The sequence below is a fragment of the Cygnus atratus genome, chromosome 5, assembly GCF_013377495.2.
Source record: "Cygnus atratus isolate AKBS03 ecotype Queensland, Australia chromosome 5, CAtr_DNAZoo_HiC_assembly, whole genome shotgun sequence".
NCBI lineage: Eukaryota > Metazoa > Chordata > Aves > Anseriformes > Anatidae > Cygnus > Cygnus atratus.
This window is the reverse complement of record NC_066366.1, coordinates 1,196,461-1,220,561: the sequence shown is the minus strand read 5'-3', so window position 1 is coordinate 1,220,561 and position 24,101 is coordinate 1,196,461. Positions and strand designations below refer to the sequence as shown.

General features: G+C 38.7%; 1 protein-coding gene across 14 annotated transcripts in view; it reads right to left on the bottom strand.

The window, feature by feature from the left end:
• Positions 1 to 24,101, bottom strand: part of GALNT18 (polypeptide N-acetylgalactosaminyltransferase 18) — a 312,077-nt gene that overhangs the window by 3,835 nt on the left and 284,141 nt on the right. For 5 of the 14 annotated variants that reach the window (XM_050711302.1, XM_050711301.1, XM_050711304.1 and 2 more), the window contains 2 exons: positions 17,461 to 17,625; positions 7,788 to 7,939 (listed from right to left, as the gene is read on the bottom strand). In XM_050711302.1, coding sequence (XP_050567259.1) covers positions 7,788 to 7,939; positions 17,461 to 17,625 — 317 coding nt within the window. Of the gene's footprint in view, positions 1 to 129; positions 230 to 7,787; positions 7,940 to 12,400; positions 12,441 to 12,703; positions 12,751 to 17,460; positions 17,626 to 24,101 lie in introns of those variants that run through there. The other 9 variants (XM_035550273.2, XM_035550287.2, XM_035550286.2 and 6 more) reach the window with 6 other exon arrangements.

The window sequence follows — 24,101 nt, the reverse complement described above, 5'->3', positions numbered from 1 at the left end:
ATTTTATTATCTCTAGGGTGATGACAGTGTACTCACTATATGTTTCAAGGCCTGAATTAGCTGTATAATTCATTAAAGCACAAGAACTGAATAACTCCACTTCAAAGCAAGTAACCACATGATACTCACGGAAAGCTAATACTACATTTTGCAGCTCTGGCTTAGCCTCCAAATTACAGCATCATTGAATAGCTTCTGCAGTCTGTCAGCATCATGTGCATTTAGAATCCTAGAACCGTATATAGATAAAGGTGTTATTTAATTCTTTATTTATAGCTATTTTAGTAAAATGTGTGTAAAACTTGACAGTCATATTTACTGCTCAGAAAAATGGTCTATTGTAATATTACACTTCAGGCTAACTGAATGTGAAAGGTGAATTGTCTGCCTGTTTGGTTCCCTTTTACCATCCTAGTTAAGACCTCTACTTTCCAATTTAAAGGCAAAAATTTGGTAGCTTGGGGTAATGTATTTTACAATGATACACAGCATACGATTCTATAGGCTGAAACAAATTACAGAGGAATTCTGCCCAGCTGAACAGAATTAGGATTAGCATCATTGATGATGAGGGACAGCGCAAAGGCAGTAGAAGTTTCAGGTGGATAAATAAATTCAGGTCAACTGTTTTATAAAAACATACTGAGTGTGACAGCACTAGTAAGTTTGACTGAAAATTTGATGGATGTTGCGGTGTGGGTTGAAACAATTTGAGAAGTACAAATGCTCTTAATGCCTGGTACCATTAGACCTTATAAAAATGATTTAGTGGTTCATAAGCCTACTTGTAAACGCTATTTCAAGTCATCCGTCCTTTTATGGCCAATAGCTATTGGAATGTGTGCTAACTCAGGCTCACAGAACAGTGGCACACAGTAATACTTTTGGCTTCCTTTAGAATTATTGTGCTTTCTGCAGATCTGCCATACCTAAGTGATTTCCTTTTAAGTCTTTCACTGAAGCAGAATTTAGCCAATACTACAGCATCTAACAATGCCTTGTGATGTACCTGCAAACTCTAACATTCTGCAGTACAAGGATGTTTGGTAGGCAGTCCCATGTGTACTACTACGCAACTACTCACATGCTTTTAGAAAGAGCATCATGTTGCAAGTATATGCTTTTATATTCTAGGTTACAGCTGGAGTGATAACAACCTGTACAAAGTAATTATTCTTTATTGAACTGTCCTGTGGGTTTTGTTTTGGTTTATTGTGTGGTGGTGGATGCAGCATTCCCAAACCTTCCCTTCCTATACTTGTTCTGCAGAGCAGCAGGGTGGGACAGGTCTCACAGAATCACAGAATTGTAGGGCTTGGAAGGGACCTCGAGAGATCATTGGGTCCAACCCCCCTGCCAAAGCAGGCTCCTTAGAGCAGGCTGCCCAGGTAGGCGTCCAGATGTGTCTTGAATATCTCCACAGAGGGAGACTCCACAACCTCCCTAGGCAGCCTGTTCCAGTGCTCCATCACCCTCACCGTGAAGTTCTTTTGCATGCTGGTGTGGAACTTCCTGTGCTCTATCTTGTGGCCATTGCCCCTTGTCCTATCCCAACAAACCACTGAGAAGAGGTTGGCCAAATCCCTCTGTCTCCCACACCTCAGGTATTTATACACATTGACAAGATCCCCTCTCAGTCTTCTCTTCTCCAGGCTGAACAGACCCAGGTCTCTCAGCCTTTCCTCATAGGGAAGATGCTCCAGGTTCCGTATCATCTTTGTGGCCCTCCGCTGGACTCTTTCCAGGAGTTCCCTGTCTTTTTTGTACCAGGGAGCCCAGAACTGGACACAGTACTCCACGTGAGGCCTCACCAGGGCAGAGTAGAGGGGGAGGATCACCTCCCTTGACCTGCTGGCCACGCTCCTTTTAATGCACGCCAGGATCCCATTGGCCCTCTTGGCCACAATGGCACACTGCTGGCTCATGGTCAACCTGTTGTCCACCAGGACCCCCCCAGGTCCTTCTCCTCAGAGCTCCACTCCAGCAGGTCATCCCCCAGCCTGTATTGATACATCCGGTTGTTCCTTTCCAGGTGCAGGACTCTACACTTGCTCTTATTAAACCTCATTTGGTTTATTCCTGCCCATCTCTCCGGCCGGTCCAGGTCTCGCTGAATGGTGGCACAACCTTCTGGCGTGTCAGCCACTCCTCCCAGCGTCATGTCATTGGCGTACTTGCTGAGGGCAGACACTATTCCCTCATCAAGGTCGTCAATGAAGATGTTAAACAAAACTGGACCCAGCACCGACCCCTGGGGAACGCCGCTAGTCACAGGTCTCCAGCCGGACTCTGCGCCACCGATCACCACCCTCTGAGCTCGGCCAGTCAGCCAGTTCTCAACCCACCTAACTGTCCACTCCTCTATCCCACACTTTCTCAGCTTTGCTATCAGGATGTCATGGGAGACAGTATCAAAAGCCTTGCTAAAGTCAAGGTAGATGACATCCACTGATCTGCCCCCATCTACCGAGCTGGTGATGTCATCATAGAAGGCAACGAGGTTGGTCGAGCATGACTTCCCCTTGGTAAATCCATGCTGACTACTCATAACATTCTTCTCTTCCAATTGCTTGAAGATGCCATCCAGAACGAGCTGTTCCAACACCTTTCCAGGGACAGAGGTGAGACTGATTGGCCTGTAATTTCCCAGATCCTCCTTCTTGCCCTTCTTGAAGACCTGAGTGACATTGGCTATCCTCCAATCTTCAGGCACCTCTCCTGTTCTCCAGGACCTTTCAAAGATGATAGAGAGCGGTTCGGCGATCACCTCTGCCAACTTCCTTAGCACACATGGATGCATCCCATCGGGACCCATGGATTTGTGTGCGTTGAGCCCACTCAGGCGCTCCCCAACTACCCTCGGGTCAACCACTGGGGAGCCCTCCATTTCCCAGCCCTTTTCTCCCCCCACCAGGGTCGAGGAGTCCCAGGGGGGTAGTCCTTGAAGCAAAGACTGAAGCAAAGAAAGCATTCAGTATCTCCGCCTTCTCGGCATTTCCCGTTACCAGGACACCCCCCTTGTTCAGCAAGGGACCTACATTATCCCTAGTCTTCCTTTTACTGTTTACATACTTAAAAAAAAAAACAAAAAAACTTATTATCTTTTATGTCTTTTGCAAGCCTCATCTCTAGGTGGGCTTTAGCCTTCCTCATCGCGTCCCTGCAGGCCCTGACAACACCTCTATACTCTTCCCAAGAGGACAGGCCCTTTTTCCACATTTCATAGACCTTCCTCTTCCTTTTGATCTTATCGATTAGCTCCTTGCTCATCCACGCAGGTTTCCTGCCCCCCTTCCCCAATTTCCTACTCTTGGGGATGCCCCGATCCTGAGCTTGGAAGAAGTGCTCTTTAAATGTAGCCCAGCTCTCACAAGCACCCTTGCCTTCTAGCAACCTAGCCCATGAGATACTCCCAAGCAGGTCCCGGAAGAGGTTGAAGTTGGCTCTCCGAAAGTCCAAGGTAGCAATCCTGCTTTTAGCCTTACTTCTTCCACCAAGTTCCATCTTGAATTCCACCATCTTGTGGTCGCTGCATCCCAAGCTGCCCCCAACCTTCACATTCCTAACAAGCCCATCCCTGTTGGTAAGGACAAGGTCCAGAAGCAACACCCCCCCGCCCCGCCTTGTTGGCTCCTCCACCACCTGCATCAGAAAATTGTCTTCAACGCATTGTAGGAACCATTTGGACTGCTCATGCCTGGCTGAGTTGCTTACCCAACAGATGTCTGGATAATTGAAGTCCCCCATGAGAACCAGTGCCCGTGATCGTGAGGCTACTACTGGCTGTTTGTAGAAGGCCTCATCAACCACGTCCTCCTGATCTGGTGACCTGTAGTACACCCCCACAACAGTGTCTCCCATACCAGCCCACCCCTTAATTCTCACCCACAAGCTCTCCGCTTGTCCTTCACCCTCTCCCAGGTGGAGCTGGGTACACTCTAATTGCTCCCTCAGATAGTCTCTCCAGGCTCTCTGGAATGTTGGTCCTTGCAGAACCAAGCTTAGTTGAAAGCTTTCATAAAGTTTCACTAACAGGTTTGCTATCCAGAGGGCTACAAATGGGACAGAACATCAGTACAGCTTGCTTTGCAAATACTAGTTATGTTAAATGCAGTTTCTTTACTAGAAACATTTGTACACTGTACATATACCATCTAACTGGGAACTCCTGCCCCATCATACTATTGCTACTGCAGAATTGGTGCTATGTACCATGTCACAGTCCTTAAACTTCCTTCAAAACCAGAGAAAGCCTTCTCTGACATTATAACAATAATAAAAAAAAAAAGTTGCATTAGGAAATTTCTGTAACATATCCCTTGTCAAAAAGTACTGACCAGCTCATAGTAGTTATTTGGCCTAAAAGCTCCCCTTATGCTTATTTATCGTTCATACTACACAACAGGCTCCTTTAATCAGGTGACATTTTTTACTGATCAAAGTGTAAAATTGTTCTGATTTCTGGCTGTATTTAATAGAAGTTTACCACTGTATTTACTAAATTGCGTCAGTAAGAATTCTCTACCATCAGGACTAAATAATTTTCTGTTCCTTGTTTCTCTGAAGTCAGTTCGCCAAAGCTGTGTTTTGATGTATGAACAGCAAAACACATGGCAGACAAGGCCAGAGATCCTGCATCACAGTTTGAATATTTTTAAAGGAACGATTTGAATGTGGATATGTGGCATCATTGAAGTGGAATAAGTAATTCACAGCAAGTAATTGACTTTGTCAATTCAATGTTTCTACTTGGCACAGCTGCCAGACATGACCCATGATGCTCAGGTTGTTAAAGTAGGTGTGATGGGTTCTGTAAGCTGCAAGTTGCTGTGTTAGGTTTCAAATTTTCAGAAAAAAAAAATGTAGACAGGGAAAACAGGGAAGTGAGGTTGTTGCTTTAAATTGAAACAGGGCTCTATAGCCTAGAAATACTCTTGGGCATGCAACTTATACAGGATTTGGTTACCTGTAAAAATGAGGGGTTATTAAATGAATGCTGCAGGTTGTCAGCAGTCCTGAAAATGAACTGATAAATCTGTTTAACAATTTACTATAAAGTTATAACCATTTCTTACAGTGCCTAAACCTACTTTTTTGTTCATCACATTAAAGCTCATAGTATTGTACTTAAAAAAAAAAAAAAAAAAAAAAAAGGTGCTCTGCTCTTATCAGCTTGCCTAACCATGTCTATTTCCGAAAAAAGGTCTTAGAAAGTTAATAAGGTGTGTGTGTGTGCGCGCATGTACATGCATAGGTATTTACAAGGTATATTCAGTCTTGTATCATATATTCCATACAGATCATTGTATTCATTAGTCTCTAATTCTCTACTTGTACCTTAATTGGCATCCTCAGATATTTACATGTTCATTCCAGCTTTGAGGTGGAAATGCTGATCTTTACTACTGCTTTGATACATTTGAATCAAAGAATGATTCAGTGATGAGGTGTATATAAAATAGACCTTCACAACACATCATCTTATCATTTGTTTCCCCAGAACATTGGGGTAGATTTTCAGTGACTGTTTGTGTGCCACATATAAGCCCCCCAAAAACCCCTGCTGGATCTTCAGAAGTCATTCATCTTTTTTATGGTCACTTCAGTATGGATCATGCTGAAGTAAGAAAGTGGTCATAGGAGAATGTCAGTAGTCGATTCCATGCAGCACTCGATGTATTATCAGTATTGCCAATCTAAAGCTTGGACATACTGGATGATGATACTGAGATTATAAATTCTTATTTACAGTTACATATAGGGTATAAGTGTATATATAATGCTAATATAATGGTAATTGCTTAATTCCTTCTGAATCTAAAACAGTATGACAAATTTTCCAATTCTTTGGCCAGCAGGTGCTCTGTAAGTAAAGCAGATGCTATAATAAAATGCTATGATATATTGTTTCTTGTTCAGATCTTTCAAAATTAATTTTAACTATTTAAATTAAAATATTTCTCAGCAAAGAATACTGTTAGCTCTTGCTCTTCTTCAAAGAGACTTGGTTCCATTTACATTTGCCATGACTACTGTGAAAATAAGGTGTGCTTAACTGCTATTATGTGTATGAAATACTGTATACAGAAATGTTACATATTAAAAAGGTATTGTCTGTCAGCTATTTATGTATGTCACTATTTACAGTTAGGCAAATGAGAATCTTTACCAGATACTGTTTTTAAATGTGAATTTATTTTTTCAGTCCTAACCAAAATTATTGTTGCATGTAATCTCATAAATTTAGGTGGAGTTGTAACAGTGAGTGTCCGAGCAATTTTTAAATAAAAAATATTTTTTTCCTCCTCCTCCAGCACTCAGGCTTTGTGTACTGCTCTCCTCATGCTCAGGCAGCCATCTAAGCACTGATCTTACATCTGCTTACTGGTACCCAAGGAGTAAATACTGTGAAGTATCCTCTGACAATGGAATTAGATGCATCATTCAACAGGTATAACAATTTAATCAATTTACATCACATTTTGTCACATTTCACTACTGAGACTTCTAGCTGTTCAGATTTCATATAATCATAAATGCTAAATTTTCATACTGCTGTAACAAATCTTTACTACTGCAGCTGTAACACATGAAATGATGCAGCTTTATCTGCACATCCAAGCTGGTTTTTAGTAACCAGTGGACTGTGCAATCATTTATTGTTTTTGTTTAATCTAGATAGGCTACATGAACATAGAACACTCTAGGTTCCAAGGACAGCTATTTAAATGTGTATTAAATCTACAGGATGTGCAAATACACAATCCTATTCATTAAAGTATTTAAATAAGAGCAATTAAATCTGGCAGGAGGAAATGCAGTGTCTTACAGAGAATGTAATTGGAATGGAAAACAAATTACAGAATAACAGCATAAAAATCAGAAACAGAATGTATGGATTTAAGCCTGTCAGTAATATTTTGCATGCATATATCAAGCTTCATCACACCAGATTACAAAGACCCATTGTTAATAACAAGATTAAGAAAATACTAACTCACAGATAAATATATTCACACCTTGACTGAAATGCAAAGAAGCTCTTTAGGATATGATAACTCAAAATGCATTTCACTACAGAAAATGGTGATAAAACTAAGAAAATTGAAGCGGGTGTTGGCGTAGAATACATTATACAGACTGAAAAGACCATTAGGGATTTTTCAGAAAGTAAACACGAATCTTTTTTGTATCAGTAGTAGAGAGAAAATGTTTCTGACGTTCCAGAAGAAACATTGGCAGAAACAGATAATATAGGTATATAATTTTCTTCATTAATTAATCAATATGTTCCTGTTTAAAAAATAAAAAAATGAGGAGTTTAAAATGAGAATCTTTCATCATAAGCCTGACAATTACAGTTAAATGTAGAATTTGTAGATGAAAATGTTGTCTGAAAATATTGACAACAAATCCAGATGATGATGTACTTGCACTGATGATCTTCTGATAGCTAGGATTCACAAAATCACAGAATCATCTAGGTTGGAAGAGACCTCCAAGATCACCTAGTCCAACCTCTGACCTAACACTAACAAGTCCTCCACTAAACCATATCACTAAGTTCAACATCTAAACGTCTCTTAAAGACCTCCAGGGATGGTGACTCAACCACTTCCCTGGGCAGCACATTCCAATGCCTAACAACCCTTTTGGTAAAGAAATTCTTCCTAATATCCAACCTAAGCCTCCCCTGGCGCAACTTTAGCCCATTCCCCCTTGTCCTGTCACCAGGCACATGGGAGAACAGACCAACCCCCACCTCGCTACAGCCTCCTTTAATGTACCTATAGAGAGCGATAAGGTTGCCCCTGAGCCTCCTCTTCTCCAGGCTGAACAACCCCAGCTCCCTCAGCCGCTCCTCGTAAGACTTGTTCTCCAGACCCCTCACCAGCTTTGTTGCCCTTCTCTGGACTCTCTTGAGCACTAATAAGATTACCTAATAAGAGTGGAGAAAAGGAAAAGCTAGCTTTATGCTATGCAGTTGATAATGATGAGCATCACTTTTCTGAATTCAGCTGCTGTCCTGTGTAACAAGTTGAAATTCATTTAGCAATAAATTGAATACCTTTGAGAACTAACGGTCATAAAAGTTGAACTTCAGTTGAACTGAAAAGTTCCAGGAATGCATGCTGGTGAGATAGATGATTCACATATTGACAGCTGCTGAATGGTGAGGAATTAAAAAATATACTAAAATGAAATAAAAATAGGATTCTGTACGTAAATGAAAAATAGTGGGATCTGACTTATGTGATGGAAGTATGAATACCTGTGGGAAACTGGTTAAAGAACTTTTTTCTAAGGGAAACTGATTGCTAGAGTTAGTTAATGTGCAACAACTGCTGTGATTTCTCCAGGTACAGGAAATCTATTGAATTAATTGTCGGTGTTCAATGACTGACAAGATTTTTTTTTAATGGGCTAGGTTACTTTTAAGCATACTGATGAAAGAACTTTTTATAGGCATGCTGAGGTGATCATTTGGACAAAACAAATCTTGGCCTTTATGAAAGGAGCACATTAGGGGTCAGGATGTGACTCATGGTGTTACAGTGAACTGCTGACTCTGAATAGTTTGTGAAACAGCAAGCATTGACCACTGTTGGAGGCAGTCTGCTAGAAAAGGTAATTAATCTAGTTACTTATTTTTACAGTGTGCGATATGGCAAATTGCATATTCCTAGGTCTTACCTTTTTGATTGGTTTTGAAGAATTCATCACTTGTGTACATGTTGCTTTCTAAGGTTCTTTCTCCATTGCTAATCTGTGGAAAGTGTTTGTTAACATCTCTTTCCTCCCTGTTTTTGAGTGTGCATGAGATGCAGTATGAGGTTGCTAATGAAAAATCCTTTCACAGCATGCAACTGAAGGTCATGTGTGAGAGCCTGGTTCTTTCTCTTTTTCTCCTTATGAATGAAAATATTGTTCTAACATAGCATACCAAAAATGAATTTCCAGATGGAATGTGCACATTATTACTGCCAACCTTAGCAGAGGGAAATATCTAGCTACTCATGTTCAACCTAATGAGAAACTCCTTTCAACACTATTAGAAACCCCAAGATTTTTATCTTTTTCCTAAGAAAGAGGAGATAATTATCCTTGGGCATTTTAACAGATTGCCAGTTATTTAGGGTTTTTAAACTAGAAAAAATATGCATTCCTACTGCTTTATGAGATGTAATTCTTACTAAAATGTAACTCTCCTAGAAAACAAAAATATTGAATGACATTTTATTTTCTTGGGGGGTGGGAGTGGTGTGTTTTACTAACCTAGGTTTTCTAATCTGAATGCTCAATATGAGGGCTTACTAACTCATTTTTACCCAGAAACAGAACAGTTTGCATTGTCATTATATGCTTATCATTAAACCAATGGCTAGAAACCAAGAAATAAATTGAGTGCCAACTGATGAAAATTAAGAAATAAATTTTCACTGGTATTTCCACTGATGTGCATATTCTAACAAGGAAGTTTAGGTTGGGCTCTTTGGAACTCTGGTCACAATACCCGGGTATTGAACATAGCTTTTTCCTTAGTCCCCACAGAAAGCTGTAAGGTGATCAGAATTGATATTGGGAAAGGAATTTCCTTGCAGCTGCAGTGCAGATCTTGCACAGTATACTCAGACAATAATGAAAATAAACTATTTTTTGTGTTATATTAGGTATTGTCACTGTCAGATTCAGGGTACCTGACTTGATGGCCTGATCATCTCACAAAGTAACAAGCAATATATTCTTGTCACATACATCATCATTGCATCATAATTTAATTGCTTTCCAAGTGAAAATCTTTCTAAAATATTTTCTATATTTTCATCTTTAATTGGATTGTAGGATGTTATTTGGTAACCAAATGTTGCTTACGTACATAGTTCTCTTGTTTCTTTTGGAATTAGAGATGCAATTTCTACTCATTTAATCAGGACAGAGTTGGGGTTCTTTTGTTCTGTTGGTTTTTTTTCTTCCTAACTGAGAAGTTTGAAAAATAGCTGTATGCTAAAGGTAAAAAATTTTATCCATCTATCTCACAGCTGACAAAAGCAGAACCCAAGAAGTGATTGGCTCAGTAAAGCAAAGGAAGAACCAAGATCAGAGCTCAGATCTCCTGAAATCCAGCCACTTCATTTGGTAAGTGTTGGTTATCAGTTAAATTACAGAAAGCATCATGGGTCTGACCATTCTTTTGTATGTCTGTTATGTACCTTGTTGGCAGCAGCTGTCTTTGGCAATTTTTGGAGAAATCCTATCTGGACATCAGAAATTTTGGAATATCAGGTAGAACTAGAATAAATAATTTATTTGTAAATAAAGGTGGTGTTGAAAATTAATATGCTAAAATATGCAAATAGGGTATATGTTTTCAAGGAAAAACACAGTATGCATAAACTTCCTTTTAAATTAATTCAGCACAAGTGTCTTTGGAGCTTAAATGCAGTCTTCGGGAGAGTAAATACTGCATAATACGATACAGTGAAAAAGGCTTGAAATGCACCTGCTAAAAGCTCCTTTTACTGCTGTAGTCACACAAAAACTTCTAGCTGGCAAGTTCTGCACCTTATTTGCAATGACTAAAACTTGCTAATGGAAAATTGCTCCAAATAGAAGACTAAACTTATACAAGAAAACATTTGGGTTGCCATTAACTACATCAATAACTGCAAGCAAATTTAACACTATTATTCAAATACAATACTATATAGTAATATTTGTATAGAATTTTTTTTTTTCTGCATGTGAATTATTTGCTTATACATTCTTGTATTTTAAGTTGAAGTCAAGTACTCAAAATAGAGAATTCTTTCAGATTTTTATGTTTCCAAATCCATTCTGCATAAATGGGACTAAAGAGTTTGTAGGCTTATAACAAGACATAGCTTAAGCAGTCTAAAAAACAAATATTTTAATATACTTGTTTTTAAAAGGAAGTATTTAGTATGACAAGAATATTGGTTAAGTTGCACATGAATTAGAGCTAAAGCAAAAAGAACATAAAAACATTTAATACCACTTTCTCGTGTCTAAACAGCACAACAGTTGAGGTACCTTGTCCTTCAGCTATAACACCTTGTACAGATGGTAACGCTTTCATGTTACCTAGTTTAAGTATTAAGTGAAGTATTACGTGGAGGCGAGCTAGGGTAATATTTGAAGACAGGCAAAGAACAGCTAAGAGTAGAAGAAAAGTGCTGTTGATGTACTGGTCCCATAAACTAACACAGCACTGGACATGTGGAAGTGCTCTTTTGTGGTTGAGGTTTAAATCTGAGCACTTGGCAACAGTGGTTATTTAAAATCAGATAGCCTCAATAAAAATACAGGGTTTAATATAGTTTGTTGGCTCAATTGATTGAATAATTAGGTTATGTTTTTCTTTGTTTCTCCTGCAGTATCAAAAATCTGTTCTGTTTTTATTTATTTATTTTTTTTAATAGGATCACAGTCACTTTCTGTTCTGATCTGCCAGGCAGATAGCACTACGTAATTGTATGGCTGTATGGCAATACAACATGTCTTATACTGCAAATACAAACTAAGCGTATTTGCGTCCTTTGGGGTTCAGAATAAATTCAAATTCTTGATAAATTAATGATGCTGTTTTTCTATCCCATGGCTCTCATAATGAAAAAAATGGAAGAAGTTCATAGGGATAATTGTTTCCTTAGACACAGTTTCTACTGAAGTTAACTTGCTGTACACAGATGTCCTTGGCTAATATATAGATTGAAAATTGGGAGTGGACATTACAAAGAAACTGCCTGTTGTTTAATGGTGCTAGCCCCTAGTTCTGCACTATGCGCCCTCGGCAAGGGGCATACGAAAGTGGTACAGAGATTCTCTGCTTGGTTCACAAGCCTCCAGTTTAATCCTGCCACACCATCTGTATTCTGCATTGTTTGGGATATGGCTGTGTGTAATGGTTCTAGCTAGCAATAGTATTGCACATCTTTAAATTTCATGACATAAAGGGATGTGAAAATAATTCAGAATGGCTACCTGGCAAAAGCCAAAATCTGTGGGATGAACACAATGTAAACATGTCCAGCAATTTTCAGGTACATTCTTTCTTTATACAGCTACAGAGAGTATCTATTTAAGCTATATAGTATCTATCTATTATCTTTTTAATATCTATTTAAATATGATATGAATGACCATGCTTGATCCGTGGAATGTTATAACAATTGAGTAAATTCATTTGCTCCCTTCTGTCTCCAACTTACCTTCCAAAGCAATTCCTACTATGATATTTGGGAAATGACACATATAGTAACCACAGTTGTCAGCAACAAATTTCATTTACAGCTTCTCAAGACGGCATAAACTACTGCCTCTGAACACTTCCAAATGGGAAGAATCCTCCAGCATTGACTAGCATTACACTTCTCCGTAACACATAAAAGCAATGTTAGCATCCCAGGCAGGTGCAACTCCTAGTGGATAGAGATACAAGACAGTGCTGAGCATGTGCTGTGCACAGGTTCTCCCTCCCATGAGGTCTAAGGTGAGTGCTCTTCCATATAGATACATTCTCTGCTTATGTTTTTGTGGCAACCACACTGGAAGCTAAATTAAATTAACAGAGCCTGCTATACTGAAAAAAAATCAACATGGAACAGCCTTAAAACGATTCGCCTCTTAGGTTTTTACCTCTGCGTCGTGTCCTTTCTCATAGTTTTTTTTGCAGAACCCTTACCTGATACGTATCTCACAACAGCAAATAGTAATGACAGCATGGCTAACCTGGTCAAAAGCATAAGAAACAGTCATATCCCTATCCAACTAGATATGAACATGCAATTCACTAAGACACTACAAGATAAAGAGTAACTGTGGAAAAACGTATTCCTTGTGCCTTTGTTATGCTGTCAGAGGGGGCCTAGTGTGCCATAAGCATACTTCCTAAATCACCTACATATAGAACTGTTGTCAGCCAGGTGATGTATGTAGAGACAAATTTCACTCACAGGGCAGCAATTATGTCACAACTACCTTTCTATCAGCAGTAAACCTGAAAAATCAGACTGGAAACCGAGGATCTTCTTAAAAATAAATGACTGACTGTAGCATTTAAAATATACTCTCTTGGCACACAAAACAAAGTTAATAGCATCAGATAGGTGCTTCAGAAGAGCATGGTTTTGGCCATATGCTGTTTCCATTGAAAGATGTCCCAAGGAGGTTAAAGTCCAGGGGCATTAGTCTCCATCACCTACCTCTCAGAGCACCTTGTCTGTCACAAAACAGATTATGTTAAGACAATCAGTGCAGCAGCGCCAAGGACAGCAGATTTACTGAGTGCGTGGACAGCAACTGTCACAGACAAGTGCTGCAGATATGATGCTTCCTGCAAACATTCAGTTACAATGGGGAGCAGACTGCTGCTGCCAGCACACTTCACGTGCACCTGCACCTTTCCATAAAGAGCTCACAGGCTATGAGCAGGATTAATTGTTTAGTGCCAGTATTATATCACATGAAGGCCTTCAAAGTATGTCCTACCCCAGAACGACTGCAGTAACTACGGTAAGTAAATCTAAAAAATATCATGGGGAATAAGTTCTAAATTACAGGCACAGAGTGGCAACTGTTAGTTTTCGCTTTCCTAATGGCTCTTGATGCCAGAGCAGGTTTCTTGATACCGTGTATAAATTAATGTTTTAGTAGAATTCTCACCACTTTGCTACCATGTAATTCTTGTCCTTATCCTTTCTGCTTTGTGTCATTTCTTGTGATCACTTACCTTTTTGCTAAAAGATCTAGTTTCGTTCTGATTAAATGAAAAAGAGACATACTGAACTAGCTGAATTGTCAAACACCTCTAAGACTTTACAGCATTAAAGTATTCCCAAAATAAGCATTTCCCTAGGAGAGAAGACTTGACAGATAACCCCAACAACAAAATTCTTGAACACTACCCAGTTAATGGGAGTCTGTTCAGGGCTAATTTACATAATTTGACATAATTGCAGTTATAAGCACTTCCAAGAAGCCTTGGAAGCAAGAATGTCACTGAAGCCTATGTTTTATTGTGTCTCATTGCATTTGGCAGCTGTACAAAGCCGTGGAGCATGGAAATTTGCTCAGATGAATCCTGATTATACAAACATAACACAAGCTTTGAATGCTCAATTCAATTTTGTCCTGTACAGAAAAGCTACCACAAAGTCTCCCAAGGCCTCTATCCAGTCAACCCCCACAAAATACAATGAAAACTTTTGAGGTACTGGTGGTGGTTCCCTCCCTGTTAATGCCTGACAAACTGCCATTCTGTCCAAAGGATAGTATTTCCTGAAAGAATAGCATGGATTTCCTGAACATCTGACTTGAGCTTCCTACAACTGAAGGTAACCACATAACAGAAAATAAAAAAATTAAAACTGAAGTAAATCATATTTTATTTTTAATCAAGTTATATATGTGTGTATATATACACACAGAGTTCTAGTCATACAAAGCTGTAAATGAAGTTGGACAATAATTCTGTAATACATCTACAGACTCAAGGAGAGTAGCTGAGGATGACACCAATTTTCTACTTTTGTTGTAAGGATTTTTATCATCTTTACATTCTAACAACGCAAGTGAGAAGGAAAAAGCTACCTGAAAAATGCACTTTTCAAAAACCTGTGCAGTCTTCTATCAACTTTGTGAAGTCCACTGCCCCATCACAGACTATCATGGTCTCTCAGAATACAGAGTATGTTTTGCAGAGAAATGAGAAAGTATCTTCATTCAAATATTAAGATACAAGATAAATGTTTTGGAATGCAGGGCAAGTACTTTTTTTTTTTTTTTTTCAATCAGGGAAATCTAGTTCAGTTGGTTTACCCTACTCTGGCTTGTAAGTCTTGTCTTTTTCCCATTTCCTTTTCCTTACCTATAGCATCATTCTTAATAGAATATCTATCTGACCTAGGAATCTATAGAAGTCAAAGCATCCTTTCAGTCAAAAGGAAGTGATTTATAGCTATAGCCATTTCATAGAATCATTAAAGTTGGAAAAGCCCTTCAGGATCATCTGGTCCAACCATCACTACACTACCAATGCCACCCACTAAACCATGTCCCTATGCACCAGGTCCAAACTTACCTACATCTGAATACTTCACAAACTCCAAGACTACATAAGCATCAATACTTACAGTCCTGCTAATTTGCAGTAGTCCTGCTGACTGCATAATATGGAAAAGAAATTCCAGAGCTTTCAAAACATAATAAAATAGACCCTTGTCAGATAGACAGCTTCCAGTTCATTCACAGAAACTCATGCCTTACCCACACACTAAATGAGAACATTTCAGAGTTCATTGGTTGATGTTGGAAACCCCTGATCAGTTTTAGACTCTCATTAGTTTTCTTCTAGCTTACAGCATGCACAAGAGGCTGTGTACTATGCTGTATGATGAGAAATAACAGCATTTCGATTGCACTGGATATTAACAAAATCCTTTTTGAACATAAAACTTTTAATTATTTCATTTGTCTCTTAATTTATCATAAGGAAACAACTAATTAGCTTTCACTTCTCCTGGGCATTTTTTTTTTAATAGAAGACTTAAGCACAGTCTATAGGGTTTAGTCTAACAGCGCCGTACCTTCTGTGGGAGATTGTTTTCTGTCTGTAACTCTATTCCATATTAGAAATACGATCCTAAAGTAGTCAAATACCATTTCAGAAGTGTTTTTTTTTAATTACTTAAATTATTGCATTCTATTGCTGCAACCCCAAATCAGCTCTAAAGTAGTATGACAAAATGGCAGCAATATCCTGGAGTAGAAATCATTAATTGTCACCAAAGGGTTGGGTTATCTACCAAAGGATTGGTTATTACTATTCAGTAATAGTTGGACAGTAATAAAAAGTTACCAAAAGGCTATTTAAAGAAATACATTAATATATTAATTATACATTTTAGAAATGTTACAAAAAATTAGGTGCAGAGATGGCACCTACTATGAAACAACCCCATTGCATGACAAGATGATTGTTAAAATTTGATAGAAGACTTAATTAAAATTCTGCCCTTAAGGAGCTGAAAGTGAAAGCTGGGATGTCCTTCCACATTAGGTAGTTGAAGTCTGCTGCTTCAGAGCTACCATTTAAAGACAAAGATCTGGATTACATTCAAGTATAAATACAAATTATGGTAATAGTTTGCTTTACTGATCCCTGTCTGAATGGTCTCTGCACTAAGGAAGAGGTTAAACTGCATTACCAATGTCTTAATATACTAACTAACCATGGCTGTTGAAGTCAAAGAAAACAAAAACAAAAACAAAACAAACAACTTACTAGTGGCCAGAAAATACATTTGCAAACCCTTGGTGGATATTATAGAAGAAACTAAACACAGGGATAAAAATCCCCATAAGGCTGACCCTCAGCTCATGGGTTTATATACCGCTAATGTAGGTTTTTGGTAAGAATGGCTAGCTGTGCCATATTTCACAGAAATGGAGTACACAACTAAGTGTACTTCATATACTCAAAACTGCAGAGGAGCAACTGGGACCATTCAAACTCACACAAGCTATTAAAATTTTCCCCAGAAGCTAAATCAGGTACTTGTTTAGAAAGTATTGTAATCTCATTTTATTTGTCCTAAGATATAGACATGTCAGTACCTGACATGCTAAATATCTTAGTTTTTTACCTTTAGAAAACCTCAAAACCTCATCTTTTGAAAGATCAAATTTGACTGTCTTCAGCTTCTAACCACTGGAACCTGTTTTGTCTTCAGGATAACCTGTCTCACTTTATGGAAACGCTGATACGTTTCTGAGTCACCCTGCCACATCCTCTTAGCTAGATTGAGTAGCATGCTCTCTGTAAGCATTATATCATGAAGCGTGTTCTAGCCTCAGAACTTCTGTGGCTTTTTTGTAGTTCTCCCTTGTATTTCTAAATCATTTATGAAGTGCGGACACCAGGACTGGATTCAATGTCTTATCAGCATTCTCATCGCTGTGAAATTACTTCTAAGTCTTTACTTGCACTTCTTACATCAGGCCAAAAAAAATGCAGTAGCCTTTTTAAGTAAGGAATTGCAAAACTAGCTCATTATGAGGCTGTTATCATCCGTGAACCAATAACCGCTTTTCTGAGCTGCTACTTAAAAAAATAAAAAAAAAATAAAGCTTTACTTTTCTTGTTCCTAAGTAGGTTAGTTTGCATTTGACTCTACTAAGGATCATTCTGTAACAATAACTTTGTCTTAGCGGCATGTTAGTAAATCATCTATTTTGAACTTGTAAGAATATAATAAAAGTTTTATAACCTTCTGAGGTAGCTGTCATTGGGATCAAATGTAAACATATCTTACTGGAACTGTGCAAAAAAACACCAACAAGGATAAATCTGATTCTGTTCTGTTATTAAACAGATTACTCACACTTCAGATATAGAAACAGAGCTTTTTTTGAACCTTCATTGAAATGAGTAAGACTTACCTGAGTAAACTGCCAGTAAAGCTTCATTCTCTTGGCTTTGGCATAATTGCATTCAATGAGCCTGGGCCTGCTGTTCACATCCACCAGGCATCTGTTGTCATCATCGTCAATAGTGGGACTCAGAACACCCACATGGAGCTGCTGATTGCTTGTGTAATAAACATTCTGAAACAGGAAGCACAAACAAGATTTGTGGCCTCTAGACAGAAGCACTTTTTACCAAAAAGCAAATGGCAAATATAAATATGCTGAACAGCAGTAGGCTGACCCCATGGTGGCTTTTAAATTATTTCTGTTCATGCAGGAAGTAACATAACATTTTAAAAGTTGATCTAAATTAATTGTTACCAACAAGTTGATGTTTGCTGATTAACAGAAATCAGTCCCCTACTCAGTCTGGTTCAGTCTGAGCACCCTTCTGGGCAGAAGCAAAACAATGGCTCTGGTTGGAGGAACTCCCTTATTCTGTTTGCTGGCAAAACTCTACAGAAATAAGAGAGTCAAATGTAGTTATGCTTAACAGAGATAATTAGCAGGTTGTCACTTACCTTTAGAGAGCTCACTCTACCTGCTAACATCACTTTTCAGTGTGGAACAGTTTAGAAAAAGAGATCTGAAATCTTGTATCCTTGCCTGCTATTGGGACTGGCCAATAACCAGTTCATAATCAGCATGTAAAACTAAGCTCCAGCTGAAGCAAACTGTGATGGCTAGTCCATCTAACTAAGCTCTTTCAGGATGCTGCTTTGCTTATCCAATAATATGACTATTACTCTATTATTATGGATATTCTGTATATTATAGCATCTCATCCAATGATATCACATCTTATTTCAGAATTGAACTCATAATGCACAACCTGATGATTTCACTACAATGTTTTATCTAATGGCAGTATTGCTTTAAAAGCACGTACCCTATACGAATGCTGCTTCAACTGCTAATGAACAGTGAGCTACTAGTTTGGTTTGCTCATGGCCAGACAACTTTTCTGAAAAAACCTATGGACAGTCCCTGGCTCCTTTACCCAAGCCCCAGAAAAAGAGTCCCCGAGTTACCACCTTATAATGTACTTGTTAAGTACGCACATGCAACTGTTTATTGATCATCTTTTAAAGTGACCTGCGGGTAAAATAATGTCTTACATGTTAAAGCCAGGTTTATGTTTTAATCATCTACGTAACCCTATAAGAAGACGTTTGTACTTGTGATTTAAATAAGTTATTATAAAGATGAATGGATGACTGCCCACAGCAGTAGTTTCTTCAAGAGGATGCTTTTAACAACGATCAATAAGTATGCTAGCTGTTCTGCAGTATACTTTAGCACAAAATGGACAACTAGAAGCACATTTGTTTAAAACACTTCAGAAGATAGAGGCAAAACAGATTTTTCCAGCACATCTGCTCTACAATATTGCAACATCACCATCAACTAACACAACACAGGATTGAAATTTTGCAGTAATTTAGGAAAGTAATTTTTGAACAATCACTCCAGTACTTTCTTGGAAGTCCAAATGACTGAATGTTGAATATGGACTACTAAGGCATTAAGGTAGTTTTGAAATTTTGACTCAGACCTTGAACCTTTGTTTCTGCTAAAACAACAAATGCGTCAGTAGTCTTTATTCAAGGGAGCCAAAAATGTGCTTAGTTCTGCTGAAGTTAAGACACTGGCTAGCTGCTGATGTAGAGCATTCATTCAAAGTTTCTTCACACTTTCACTGAAGAAGAGACTCAGTCTCAGCAAAACACAACCACACATTTTCACACCAGCAGCACACACACATTCCCTGAAGAGCTGCTGTATTTCCACAGAAAGAACCCTGTTTGGATACTGGTACCAAAGCGGATGATTTAAAAAAAAAAAAAAAAAAAAGGAACAACTCCCTTTTTCTGTAAGAAAATGAGCCTCCTTATATTTCATTAGTCTGCTCTAGCCCACAGCACTTCACCATCTGTTTTTTTTTCACTGCAATACTATTGATATATTGCTGTGTCTACTTGGCAATGGGAAAGGAACACCTTTGTTTGGGAAGTCAGTTAGGTTGGAGAAAAGGCACTTGCCACTTGAAAAGGTGAAACTGCAAGGATTCAATGTTACAGTCAGAAACTCACAGGATTTGTGACTAGCAAAGTGTCAGTTGAGCCTTAGGCACATCTTCAACTACAGTCTTGCCAGGTGCTTTTCAAGGGTTGATGAGTGCAGTTTGCACGCTGACAGGCTGGCTCTCGAGGCTGCCACTTGCCACCTGTGTTCCCTGCCCATTCTACAGGTACAGCTGCATTCAGTGTCCCCAAGAAATTTCCTCTGGAAGCCTGGGGCTGGCAGCTAATCTGCTGCAAAGTAACGCAAAATAATTTGTTCAAAACAAAAATCTGGTATTACTAATCTAAAGGTTTGCAGCAAATAAGCTTGCAGTACCTGCATCTGAAGAAAAGTAATTCATTTGCCTTCAAAGCTTGACATACATCTCTGCCACAAAGTTTCCGTTTCTTATGTTTTTAAAGAACAGCTTCATGACTGATCACATTTATAACTGATCTTCCCCTGGACAGTTAGAATTGGTGCAGGTGTTTTTTTTTTTTTTTTTTAAACTGTTTATAACTTTTTAATTTTTTTTTTTTCTGAGAAAGTTTGCCTGCAGATTTCCTTGTGCCTTAAATACTGCATCTTCCAATTAATGGAACAGTTATTTCTTAACTAATTTTCTTGAATTTATTTTCCTAGAAGTGTTCTATTTAAGGTCACTGCTGCATTTGCTGTTTCTATTACATGCTAATCTCTCTGATTATTCACATTAAGATGAAATATAAAACAAACTGTGCTTGTTATCGTATTAATAGTACTAGTAGAATGTTTCTCAGGACCTTTCTAAGATGAAAGAGTGAGGTTTAGTTGCAACATGCTTGTTATCTGTTCTAAACAGCTTTTTCTGTAAAAAAAAAAAAAAAAAAAAAAAAGGACAGTTATTTACCCTAAAAAGACAGCTGAAAGATGAAAACACAAATGAGTGGTAGTTAACAGCTGCATAGCCTAGGATTCCCAAGAAATCTACATAATGACTGTGAAATATTAAAGAAAATTTGCTGTCCAAAATATTTTTCCCACTTCCATTTCAGGCAAACTGACTGCTCTACATTTTTTTTCTATTTAATATTCTAAGTCTCACTTTATCTGAAAAAGGAATTTTCTTGAATATCAGGAAGATTCACAGTACAATATTGTAATGAAAACAAAAGTTGCATACACTGCTATGACTCAGACCAACTCCAGAATAAAGGAGAAGCAATGCCACCCTTCATTTACCACTGGACCAAACATAGCCTTGCTCATTTTTGGGGAATTCAAGGACTTCCTCCCTTTTGATACAATCTCATGTAGCAAGTCAGCATGGAAGAGGAAAAGGAGAGTTCATGCCTGGAGTCACAGGCTTCCCTAATTCTTAATTATTATGTTCAGAATAAAGGGTCCTTTTGCCTTTCTATTCCACTTAATCGCCTCCTAGACAAACTCTGCTTTCAGCTGTAATCTTGAAATTTCACTTGTATAGCCAGCCATCTAACTGCCAAAAAGTTCACCCTCTGCTAAGTTACTGCTCACTGGGAAACACAAGTGCACATCCATGCTAGTGCCAGAAGCATAAAGTAGGCATAGCAAAAAGCAGTTCTGCATAAGAATGCTCAAAATCAGAAAAAAAAATAGTTTATGATTTACAAAAGTTAGAGCTGAGATAATGCATACTGAATCTAGCATATGCATCTAGCAGATACATACGTCTTCCCTGGTGTTGGAGCTCATCTGGCTAGATTTGGCTACTTTTGTTTATACTGGGGGAACCATACGAAGCACACTTATCCCCAGTTCATACTGCAGTTCCCTCATGAAGGCAGTGAGGCTCAGCCAAGCCAGACAGAGCAGGCTAAAAGCTTGGGACAGACCTCAGTAGTACAGATCAGCCAGTCAGTCAGGGCCTGGCAAACTGGCAGATGTTGCTGTCCTTTCTAGAAAAATGCCAGCTAGATTTCCATTGCAAATTTCCTCTAGAGCTAGAATGATAATTTTGGTGGGATACTCACATCATAGGTGCTTTGATGTAGTGCTGCCGTACAGAACACATCCTAAATCTGCCATGCAAGCAATGAAGGCTCATTCAAAAAACTTTTTTGCACAGTAAAAATACTTCAAATACCTATACAAAATAAAATTTGCACAAAACCAAACAAAAACCAACATGATGCCTTTGAGTACAAGGAAGGTAAATGACCTTTCCTTATTTGGACACAAATACATTGTTTTGGCCTCACAACGATGTAAAATTTTTGTTCATGAGAATTTTTCCCTACAAGGTCAAATCATTATTCCCACTGCAATTAACACTGAAAATCCACTGACTTTAAGTGCAATGAGATTTTTGGCTCCAGGTTTATTATTAAACTTGTAGAAGCCACCAGAGTTGATAAAGAACTCAGAGCTGCACTGAGTTGCCAGTTGCAGTAAATTATTCGTAGGAGCTGGTTTATCATGTAGCAGAAAGTTACAGTAAGATGTTCAACTTAACACAAGACAATTATCTGAAGGATAAATTGCCAGCTCCCCACTGGAAGTTTAAAGCAATACACACTAATTTTCAGGCTGAAAACCATTTGTAATCCTTATGGCAGTGTTCTCAGACGAAATCACTCTGGAGAATGGTACATGACTGTGCATTTATAATGAGCGAACTTAATGCTCACCAGCAGCAGTATTTAATTGTTACCCTGCTGTTGGCAATAATAACTAAGAGGGGTAAGAAGTCTGATCAGCCACTACTTTATGCCATCTTTGAACAATATTGTTTTTTCCAAATGAGTCCAAGAAGTCATTTATTGTCAGGAGTAACATATTAACATATTAGAATTAACATATTAACATATTAGATCCAAAGTCTCACAGCAGATTCATACTCGAGTACAACTCCAGCTAAAGAGCAACCTGGTGGATTTCAGTAAATCCAGAGTTGGTTAATGTTGCTGCTCGGATATTTATGCTGTTCCTGATTTGTCTTCCAGCAGTTCTTGTTACATAAACACATCTGAATGAAAGAACCTTGTTACCCTGATAAGAAAACTCTCCGCAGAATCGAAGTTCATTATGGATAACACAAAAACATCACTAAGATCAAAATCAAGTGTTTTCCCATTTGATATTCAAGTAGAAAGAGCCTTCTCGCAGAAACCCTGCTATAAAAATCAATGAGCAACTGAGGAATAGCATCCAGCAGCAGCTGCTATTTCCACAAGCTAGTAATTTCACATGGAGCAGAATCACATAGATTTTCTAGACATAGCTGGCATGGTACTACAAACATGAAGCTGTTGTGCAAAATTATGCATTGAAACATACTCTTAAATACTTTGTTATACCCTTGTTACTGAAGGTATATAAAGAACATCCTTGTTTATGTAATTCTACCAATCATCTTAAATGACAGTGACCTTCATACTTTAGTCCAATAATTGCGTATAAATTCCCTGACATACACACACACTAATATATGAGCCACTCTGAGTCTCAGAAAACCAAAGAATTATCCTTGCAGTTGCATACACACTTCATGTGATGTGACAGTAGAGAGAGGCTGTGCTGTCCTGTAGCCACAATCAGCAGCATCACTGCATCTTGTGCTGCCCTAAAAAACTTACTGCTGAAGGAGTACAAACATAAGAACACAGATTGAGAATTAAAAATAAATAAATAAATAAATAAATAAATCAGAATTTTTCATCCCTAAGCTATATATCAAAAGTTAGAAGATGTGTTATTTTTCTCAGGTAGGTTTTCAGCTGGTGCATCCTGATGTTACAACTTTGAAATAATTATAAACATGTTTTATTCATGTCTGCATTCAGTTCACTCTGAAACTTGTCTTACTGATAGCTGACAAACAGCTAGTATACCAAGGGTAGCCACATGCTAAATTAGGTTTAAATTATAAAGTACGTAAGAAGGAAACTACTCACTATTTCACCTCAGTCCTTACAGAATCACAGAATCACAGAATCGTCTAGGTTGGAAGAGACCTCCAAGATCACCTAGTCCAACCTCTGACCTAACACTAACAAGTCCTCCACTAAACCATATCACTAAGGGCTACATCTAAATGTCTTTTAAAGACCTCCAGGGATGGCGACTCAACCACCTCCCTGGGCAGCCCATTCCAATGCCTAACAACCCTTTTGGTAAAGAAGTTCTTCCTAATATCCAACCTAAACCTCCCCTGGCGCAACTTTAGCCCATTCCCCCTCGTCCTGTCACCACGCACATGGGAGAATAGACCAACCCCCACCTCGCTACAGCCTCCTTTAAGGTACCTATAGAGAGCGATGAGGTCTCCCCTGAGCCTCCTCTTCTCCAGGCTAAACAACCCCAGCTCCCTCAGCCGCTCCTCGTAAGACTTGTTCTCCAGACCCCTCACCAGCTTCATTGCCCTTCTCTGGACTCTCTCGAGCACCTCCATGTCCTTCTTGTAGAGAGGGGCCCAAAACCGAACACAGTACTCGAGGTGCGGCCTCACCAGAGCCGAGTACAGGGGGACAATCACCTCCTTAGACCTGCTGGCCACACTGCTTCTTATGCAAGCCAGGATGCTGTTGGCC